The sequence below is a fragment of the Glycine max genome, chromosome 3 (assembly GCF_000004515.6).
Source record: "Glycine max cultivar Williams 82 chromosome 3, Glycine_max_v4.0, whole genome shotgun sequence".
In the NCBI taxonomy this organism is placed as follows: domain Eukaryota; kingdom Viridiplantae; phylum Streptophyta; class Magnoliopsida; order Fabales; family Fabaceae; genus Glycine; species Glycine max.
Window position 1 is genome coordinate 5,256,740 of NC_016090.4, and position 10,899 is coordinate 5,267,638.

General features: G+C 31.8%; 1 protein-coding gene across 1 annotated transcript; it reads right to left on the reverse strand.

Annotated features, from left to right (window-relative positions):
- Window positions 1–7,124: 7,124 nt before the first annotated feature.
- LOC100782591 (protein LURP-one-related 15) lies at window positions 7,125–10,400 on the reverse strand. Its single transcript, XM_003522087.5, has 3 exons — window positions 9,894–10,400; window positions 7,818–8,063; window positions 7,125–7,439 (listed from the first exon to the last, which is right to left on the reverse strand). Exons 1-3 carry the CDS (start codon window positions 10,137–10,139, stop codon window positions 7,326–7,328), a joined length of 606 nt encoding a protein of 201 aa, XP_003522135.1. The 5' UTR covers window positions 10,140–10,400; the 3' UTR covers window positions 7,125–7,325.
- Between the last annotated feature and the right edge of the window lie 499 nt (window positions 10,401–10,899).

Genomic DNA, 10,899 nt, shown 5'->3' on the forward strand with positions numbered 1-10,899 from the left:
GGCTTGTGGGGTGTGTATTATTTGATTGATAGATTGATATATACTTGAAACTTTTAATTATATATATATATATATATATATATATGACATGGGATATGAAGTGGTCAATGAAAAAGTTTGAAATGAGTTTTGAAGGAGGATAATGATTAAGTAGAAGGATGCTATGTATAGAAGAAGACCAGTTCAGGTTGGAAGTTGAAACCTGAAACTCTTTTTTATTTTATTTTTTCAATTTTAAAGGAGACTAGTAGTTGGAGGCTTTTGAAGGAGCGCGTGGCGATGTTTGCCGTTAAACTAGTGTTTATTTTACGTTGGACTAATTCTCTTATACAACACCGAGTAGGCGGACATTAAATTATTATTTTTTAAAGGTTCATGCAGAGACTTATAAGTGTGTGGACGGTGGAATTTAAAATTTTAAGAATTTTAAATATTTTAATAGAAATTTTTTTATTTTTAAAATTTTGTATTTGAATAAAAAAAAAGTTAAAATTATGAGGGTGAAAAGAAATGAATAAAAAAAAAAAAGATATGATTGGTGTGCTAGTTATACGTGTTCTTTTACGTTCTCATGCCCGAACGATGTTCCACAATCTCAAACGATGTTTTTTTTTAAGAAGACGGTAAAAAGAGAATTTCGATTTCTCAATTTTAGAAGAAAATTGAAATTCCAAATTTTTTGTTATTTAAAATTTTGTTTTAAAATTCTAAAATTTTAAATTCTTCACAAAAAAACATTCAAACAATGAATTTCAAATTACAGAAATTCAAATTCTTTGATAAATTACTTTCCTCAATTAAAATTCTCAATCTAAACATACTCTTAAAGTTATTGCAAAGTATGAAGAGATTTATCAATAAATTGCATGCACTTTGCTGATTTTTTTTTTAAAGGAAAGGGGCCTTGCCCTAAGGAAATAAACTAGAACCCGCGCCGCCGCGCGGACAAAGAGTAGGGGTGTTCGCGGTGCGGTTTGGGTGATTTTTTTTTTTAAATTACGTCCGAATCAAACAATAAATTAACATGTGGTTTGAATTTTTTAAAAATAAAATCCAAACCAAACCAAACCAATCTATACGGTGCGATTTGGGCGATTTTTTTAAATTATAAAATTTTATTTATAATCATAAAAAAAATTAACATGTTGTAGATCTAAATATTCCTTAAGAAATTAAAGTATAACGGAGGCGTCGCTGGTGCAGAACGGAGGCGCCGCTGGTGCAAAACAGAGGCGCGCTAGTGTAGTGGACTATGTGGAGGCGTGTTGTCTGATAGGAAGAAGAAGAAGGTTAGGGTTTTGAGGTGCGGCACTACTCGTTAGTACTCGTAGAAAGAAGAAGAAGAATATTAGGTGATAACTGCTAAATAATTGTATTTTGATAATAGAAAATAAGGCAAAATTGTCTTTAAAAATAATTATTTAGTAGTTATTTACGCTTAAATATTAAAGAATTGATGTTTTGTTGAATTTTGGCTGCAGATATAAAAACTGGAGGTGTAACAAGCAAAAAGGCCAGAAAAATTGAAGAAAATAAGAAAATCTGAAGCAGGCCTAGTACAATACGCGCGCTGAGCGCGCGTCACGCGTTAAGCCTGCGATCTAACAGAAGCGCGCGCTAAGCCTGCAACACGCGCGCTAAGCCCGCGATCTAACATAAGCGCGCGCTAAGCGCGCGATCTACACGCGTTGAGCGAGGGGGTGTCGCGCTGAGCGCGCCTACGAAGGCCCAAAGCCCACTTCAGCAGCTATAAATAGAGAGCCAGTCCAAGGGACAAAACACACCACCACAGAACCCCCTCTCCTAAGGGTTTCATTTACTCTCTTTCTTCCTTTCACCCCCTTCTCATTGTAAAGCCCTCATGACCATGAGTGGCTAATTCCCCTAGCTAGGGCCTGGCAGGCCTAAAAAGCCAATGATGTATGGAGAATTTCAAGAGTTATCAATAAAAGGAGGAATTTCCTCCAAGTTCTTTATTTACCGTTTTTTCTTTTTACATCTTGTATCTCTGAACTTGCTTTCTGTTAGGGTTTAGTCCACTCGGGAGAGGGTAAAGCCTAATTAGGGATAAGGAATGAATACTTGAATCTGTTTTAAGGGTTAGGCCACTCGGGAGAGGGTAACGTTTAAGAGAACACTAAAAGAAGGAAATTATCGGGTTATCTTTTAGAGGGTTTTTCCTTCCAGTTTCTTTTATCTGCTTTTCTTTCTTGCTTATTCTGCATCTCGGACTTTGTTTTCTGTTAGTCTTTAGGCCACTCGGGAGAGGGTAAAGCCTAATTAGGGATAAGGAATGAATGCGTGAATCGGTTTTAAGGGTTAGGCCACTCGGGAAAGGGTAACGCTTAATAGAACAATAAAAGAAAGAAATTATTGGGTTAGCATGACTTAATGCCCCAATGCCCATGCTTTAGCAAACATCTAGAATGTAATCCTAATGCATCTTAGTTATTGAGTCTTCGCAAAGGGCATTTGGAAGATAGGTAATTAAGGTAGGCTTGTCATCGTGAGACATCAGGGACAAGTAGATGGATAGATGTGGGGCATAATTAGTTCACTGGTATTGATAACAGACAAATCCTGAATCCATATATCTAGGCTGATTAGACTTGTTAAGTTTTAGCAATTTTATTATATAGATTTTATTTTTCCTTTATTTGAATTTCGTAGAAGTAGTTATCTTTATCGCAATTTAAATATTTTATCTTTTAATCTTATCTTTAAATCTTTTATCGTTTTGATCTTTTATCTTCTAATTTTATCTTTAAATATCTTATCTTTTCTTTACCTTATCTTCTATCTTTCTTTATCTTTTATTTTAAATTCTTATCTCTTGCTTTTAAATTGGGTTTGCATTAATCTAAGTACAAACAAAGTCCATGTGGATTCGACACTCGGACTTCCGAGAACTTTACTACTTGTAACGATTTGATACACTTGCCAACGAGTCAACATTAGGGTTTAGGATAATGGTAAGTGAAACATGAATTGTGTAGTTAGTAGTGTGTAAGTGAAATGCTACACAGAAATAAGTGAAATGTAAATAGTGAAACTGAAACGCAATCCGTATCTAATGGGTAAAGTCACACGTACTAAAATAAAAAATATATAATATGTAAATATGCGATTTTCAGCTAAAAACTGAAACCGAACCAAACTGCTTGATCTCTATAAAAAAATCAAACTAATATGAAAACTCACGGTTTAGTTTAGATTTTGATTTTTTTTTTTCGCGGTTTGCAGATTTTCTATTTGGGTTGGTTTGATTTTGAACATTCCTAACACAGAGTATGTACGTAGCTGATTTAAAGCTAAGTTCCAGATTATGCCATAAAAAATAACTAAAATAGTTCGGATTATTGCAAAATTTAATATAAAATGTGATCATCTAATTATATTAAAATTTTCAATTAGTTCCTCATATTTTAAAAAATTACAATCAAAATCCTATTATTTTTTAACATACATCAATCTAATCTAGTCATTTTTCCATCCAGCTGGAGCTAATTTTGTTAACTTGAAAGTTTAGATGATTAATTAAAAATTAAAATAAAATACATATTATTTAAAAATTAAATTTTAAGAAATAGTGACGATTAATTATAAACTTTAGCTTTCTATTTTACCCTCCTTCTCTTTCTCCCCCCACTGTAAATTAAACCTCCATGCAGTGGCTCCCAAACTACAACCATCAAGAAAACCATCACCACCACCAACATATACAGGCACCGAGAAAACCACCACCACTAACATGCAATAACAAAAAGACACAGACATATAGTTTGGTGGGGTTTGGTGTGTCACAGATTTGGGTTTCCCTAGCAATGATGGAGACTATCTCATAGCCGACGACATCAAGGACGGAGAAGAAGACATCAACCATGACGTTGAGGGGACCAAAGTGCCCTAGTGTCGCTGAGAAGTTGTTTTTCGGTGGTGGGAGAAAGTTTCCGACACGGTCGACTCTGACCGTAGCCTGACAATTCTAACCATGCATGTCAACTTAATTGAATAGAAATGACCTAATTGAGGCATTTTTGAAAATTAAAGAATTTGATTAGAGCTTTTAAAAAATATGGAGACCTAATTGAGTATTTTTCTATAATTAGAAACCAAATCAAATATTAATCCTAATTATAATAAACTTTATACTGTAGTTTAAAATTGTAACTATAATTTCAATTTTGTAAGAATCAGAATTGAATTAGAATTATATATATATATAAAGAAAAAAAGTTAGAATCAAACTCGAAATTGAATTCAAATTTTACTTTAATCCTTCTACTTAAGTCATGCGCGGGGTTACGTTTTAAATAAATTAAAGGAAAAAAATCTACTAATGGCAAGAATAATGTTAAATGTTCACCTTGTTTTTAGGTGAATTGAAATAAAATAAAAAATAGGTATGATATGTTATATATGAAGAAAAAGAAAAGAGAGACCGAGTGAAAAATATGATACACAAAAAGAATAACATAATTTATTGTTGGCCAAAAGGCAATGGTAATTACGAAAAGTCAATGTTCACAGTTAGTTTAATGTGGGCAAAGTGATGGTCTCAAGGTCATTGCCAATGTATTGACTGAACATTAATTAATTTGTTTGTGATGGCTAACAAAGGTTGACACTTAATTAGAGTTGGTTAAGCCAATGCTTAAGTCATCACTTAAAGATAAAGTAGTCGATGCTTTACATTAATTTTTTTTTTCATCTTTTCTTCCTTTATCTTCTTCATCCTAATATTCAATCATTAGCCCTAATGAGCTTGGCAATCACAAGTCAATGACGCGTCTCCGGTTGGTCCTTCCATGACCATGCACATCCACCTCTTCCTCCCCTTCGACACCCTAAAATACACCACCCCCTATTACCACACCTTCTCAAACACTCTCACCTTGTAAAAAATATATATTTGAATCTTTTAGTCATTATGCGTCTTATCAGCTTCTAACTCTAGATCTTTAAATACCTTCATTGTTATCATAGGTCCCATCTGATTTACCTTTACCTTTAGCTCCTTCTTCTTTTCACTCCAAAAAAACCCTTTTTTCCTTTTATACCATGTCACATTCAAAGAACAAATATGAATCTTGTTCTCCCGACTATGGCGATCATGAGTCAGATTCTGAATCATCTGATCTGAAGGCTCAAGCTTCTCCGAGCCGATCTTCGTCCATCAATCTTGATGGCGATACCCCAATAGACATAAACCGAAAATGAAGGTCTCTTTTTATTGAACCCTAGCACCTTTGGCATTTAAGATTGCGCTACACTTTGAATTACTATTATTTTTTCAAGTAACTCAAAAATAGTAGCATTCATTAACGACTATTGAAAATAAAATTTTTAATTAGATTGGGAGAGTGTAATTCCTAAACTCAAATTAGAACTGCCAAGATCAAATTTGATCTCTGGTTCCATTAGAAAGAAAACTGAAAATGAAATAAAATAAATGCATTTGCCTTTGAAACAAGTAATGCTCACTCGATCCAATTTACAAACAAATTAAATAGACAAAATAAATAAATAAATAAATTAAAATAGATTAAAAATAAAATAAAACAATCAAAGAATTTTTTTCACAAAAATGTCAAGAAGTTGGGCTTGACTCATCTGCCAATGCATCATCATCTCCTGTGCACAATGGTCACCATTATCAGCAACATAGCTAAGTCATTGAACTAGAAACCAACAAAGCTATCAGCTAATGTTAGGACTTTTCTTACAACAGCTAGTTCGACATTATATGGAGCACAATACTTAGGGTTGATGATACCGTAGGGTTGAACGAATGAACAAAGTCAGAATCTTCTCTTTAATCTTACAATGAATTGTATTTATTTAAAAAAGAAATAAATTTAAGACTATAACTAACTATTCGCTAATCCTATTTAAATAAGCATGACATCACGTTATAGAGACATGAATAAAGCAAACAAATTCTTTTTATACAAGATACATACATATTCTATTTGATATTTCATTATCGGTATATGAATTGGTGTATGCTCCTGTTGTCAACCTCAGATATGTATACTTGTATATCAGTATATGAATTTTAACCTTTAATTTTATTTATTAATAAAATTATTGTCAAGTAATTTTGGCTTTCAACATACTTATCAATATTTCATTATCGGTGTCATTAATCTAGATCTATGCAAACTTTTGTTGTCTATTAGGGAGAGAAAACAAACTTTCAATATAATAATAATTCTTCACCATTCATGATAAATTAAGGAGGTGCACTTATGTTATTCTATAAAATGTCTATTTTTTTTACTCATTGAAGTAAACAAAAACATTCGCAGGAATGAGCAAATGTTCTCAAAAGATAAGTTGTTCTTCATATATTTATTTTAAAATAAATTTTTCAAAATTTGAGGAGGTAATTGAAGGATTTTTATTTTAATTTTTCCTTGCATGCAAGCAACATTACATATATTTTTTTCTTTCAAAATTATTAATAATCCTAACTAATTTCCAACCACCATTTGAAAATAAGTTAGAATTATTGATAATTTTGAAGGAAAAATACATGTTATGATTATTACATGCAAAAAAAAAATCAAAATAGAAAATCTTCATCACCACATAAAACTTTGAAGGATTTATTTCAAAATAAAAATATGAAGAAGAGCAAATTGATTTTGAAGTACATGTACATTCGCTCATTCAACATAATGTTTTCATTTACTTTAATGAGCTAGAAAAAAAATAGATATTTCAACAAATAGAAAACCTGACGCCGAAAACACAGAACAAAGATCATTGCATAGCAGACTTTGAGAGATGCTATCGCAATTTTGTGGCGACGTGATTGAGTCGTGTAATGGTCTTTTTTTTTTCTTTCTTGAGTGTATTTTCAGTCTATTTATAACCAAAAAAGAATCTTTTATTTTCTCCATGTATCTATCTGTTCATATCTTCTCAAATTCTTTCTGATTTTTCAGTTTGTTTTATTTTCCCAAATCTTCAAATATTCTATTTTAATTTTTTCCAGATTATTCTCAGGTTTCCCAATTTTCCAAATCTTTAAAGATTCGTGAAAAAAAAAATCAGGAAACTGGATGGAATTTGAAAAGAGATTTTTCTTTTCAGGAGATTGAGCAGTTATTGTAAACTTAAAAACGAAGTAAAAATTTCTACATTAAATTCAGAGCAAATTACATACACTTCCCTTAAAATTTATTCATATTACACTTGCATCCCCTCCTTTGCATTAATTTCTTTAAAGATTTCGTTTACTCATATAACACACAAACAGTTTTATTTGAAGGAACATGAACGCAGAATCAAATTCGAAATCAACTCCATGCTTGCTTCTACTCTAGGCAAAGAATCGCAATTAATGCAACTATGAAAGCAGTGTCAACATTGGCTTCCACTCTGACTACGAAATTATCAGACCCAGTGGCTTGAACAGCGTGTTTATTCATCTGCAATCACATAATATTGTATTCTCAAAAATCAGTTTAAAAGGGGGAAAATACTCTGCGTAGCAAAAGTAGAAAATGGTGGAGTTTAAAGTTCAATGGATTTTTTTTGGGTGCAAAGAGCACCATGAATTTAAATTCGGTTTAAAAATATATAAAGCTCAATCGTTTATAAGTTTCCGATTCTTAATGTGAATAAAAAAAGAAAATCAGATATGATTGTTTAATTTAAAATTAAATAATAAAATTTTCAGAAATTTAATGAGTTTTATCACTGTAAAAATACCATTGTTTACTAAACATTAGTATTAAATTAATTTTTATTAGTAAATGATAATTTCTTTTGGAGTATCATGATGATTTTAGAAAGAAAGAACTCACCAGTGCTATAATATTGCGGTGTTGAACGGAACAAACTTCACAAGATCCATTGGACCAATTTCCTTCTATCTTAAACTCACAAACTTTTTCTTCAGTATTTTGGGCTAAGAACACTTCTAATTCTAGTGCCGTGTTTGGCTGGAATATGTTGTATCCTTTATTGGGTCGCTTTACACTGAAGAGCAAATCCCTTATTTGGTCGCTTTTACCCCTGAAAACTTGCCATCTATTATGTGCTGTCATTCTCTACACAAACAAAAAAGCACATAACTATCAGTATAATTTATCCTATTATAATTATAAAATTTTATTAAAAAAAAAAAGAAAAATTAAACGCAATTTCTTATCCATATCAATTAAAGACAAGATCGGTAACAAAGAGATTTACAACAAATCATTCACTCTGGTCAACCAACTGAGCTTGAATCCCTTACTAGAAAAATTGAACACTATTTTAACTTTGTTTTCCAATTTCAACAGTAAATAATTTCCACTGTCTGCATAATTTAATAGGATCCTAACTGCCATAGACAATCCTGTTAATAACAGCACATAAAAATGGACCTAAAAGGAACACTGTGATGATAATAAAATTTTCAACAGGGAATATAATTCGAAACTAAACAGTGATCCTGAATATAATGATGATAATGCTGCTCAGCATTATGATCTCAATTAGAAAACTGATCACGTCTAGCATCAATGTATCTGATAAAAAGCTGCACTAAATATACACCAATGTTTACAAACACAACATTCCCCTTCCAATCCTTATAAACGCCATGCATTATTCCACCCCCTGAGAGTATACTAATGCCACATCTGCTTTTATGCTACTACCACTTATAAGGTTGATTAACGATTAACAACTAACAAAATGTTCACCTATTTCTGCCTTTAGAGGCTCCAGGAGACTAAAAAGAACATTTTTCTAATGTAAAGGAAGCATGCAAATTTTTAATTAGAGGACTAAAAAACCCAACTCTCCTAATTTGAGGGACTAAACATAATTAAGCCAAGAATGAATAAATCCTTTCGTCCTCATCAGCCTGCACCCGCATCCATCTCCAAGAGTATAATTGAACTTCCTCCACTGTATCTCCAATGTGAACTGTTTATTGGCTAAACACCATGTGCCTCAGGCTTATCCAAATGCCCTTATCAGTTATCACAACACACCAAATAACTTCATAATCCTCTCCTTTAATACCACTCTCCCAACCAACTAATTAAGACATTGATACCAAACCACTCACATTCATAAAACAAGGGGTTCACATTTTCAGCCATCCAATTGTAGCCTACACATACACCTACTTCATCCGATACAGCACCTCTCTGCATTAAATTGGCCTTTGATGGTTAACTATTTTGTAATGCTTACCACACCAGTATCAACATTTTCAAAGGTACCACCTTGTTCCATACTTTTTTTCCACAAAATTTGAACTGTCCCAGCTCTCCCTTCCTCCATTAACACCTTGTATGTCGAGCCAAAACAAAAACCTTTTGACAAAAGCTAAGTTTTTATATAATTTGGACTAATTAATAATTGTTTATAACATGGTATTAAATAAATTATTTTTCTATGCGTAATTTTTAGTATTACCTTATAAAATATTAAAATCAAAATTTTATTATAGTAATGCATATACAATAAAGATAGTCAACGCATACTGCCGAAATGAAAAGTCTAATTTTAATTAAAGAATAAATAATAATTTTGATTCCTAAACTAAATGTGCATATTGACGACAATTTAACTGGTAAAAAAATAAAAATTCTTATTTAGTTATTAAATGTATAAAAAATGTAACAATTATGTTATATTTTATACCTTAATAAGAAATTGATTTTTGAATTTTACAAATTAATAACAATATTATAACAACAACAACAAAATAGTCCCACAGTAATGACAAACAGCATAATGTAATTAAGTCTTTGATTAAAATATGAGAAAATATACTCAAAGTGGAAGCACATATACAGCCAGATGCACTTAATTAAAACTTATGCTAACATATATGGTCAAAGTAGTTGAAAACAAAAAAAAAAAAAAGGTCAAAGTCAAACCTTTCGGCGTAGCGTGACGATGGGGTTCCCTTGATGGAGTAAGATACAGCGTTTATGAACGGAGAAGGAAGCGCTTTGGAGGGTGAAAACGGAGTTGTGGTCGTAGACACGGAATTCATTAGCGAACGTATTCGCCGTTCGAACAATCTCCAGTGAGGTGGGAGACGGTTTACAATACTGAGATCCGATGACTTGAGTTGTTGTTGGAGTCATCTGCGTGGGTCCAAAAGGTTGTCGGGTTTGCATATCTTCGGCTTCAGATCTTCCAGTTGCGCCCTTTCTAGGTTTGGTTAAGGTTTTTTGGTTGTGTGTGGTATATTTATAATGTTGCTGAAGAATGAAGAATCCGAGAGTGAGGAATATGTCAAATTAATGTTAAACGAGTGTGAGGACTATATCTCCAAATAAAGAATTTAAGAGGAGTGAGAGAACTGTGTGGACTATTTCAACTACATTTTTCTTTTTTTTTGTTCCAAAGGTAAAAACGCTTAAATCGCAAATCCCACGCGGGTTATTGAATGGCCTATATATACAAGTACTAATTCTTTTGTCTCACATTATTTATTTGTTGACTCTTGACTCCAATCTTTGTTAGAATAGTATCTTACCGAGTAACCTAGTTTAAGACTCATTCTATTCGTCTTTATTCAGTTCTAGTCCTTTTTTTTCATGCTTCAGAAAATAGTCAGCTCTAGTCTAGAAGATAAAGAGAGAAAATCAATTAACAAAAGGGAGATAATAAAGTTATATCTTTATTTATATTTAAAAATTATAGAATTTCTACTTTTTCTTCGTCCTTGGATATAAGACATTTATAATTAATTTACACATACTATTAATTAAAAAAGTTTATCAGTTTAATTAATAAGATTAAATTTATCTGTAACTATAATATTTTTAAAAATTATTTGGACTAGTTATATCACTTTTTTCAACTTAATTACTTTTTGCTTAAATAATTAATATATGGAGAGAGATAGAGTAATTGTAGAGAAATTTTAATTTT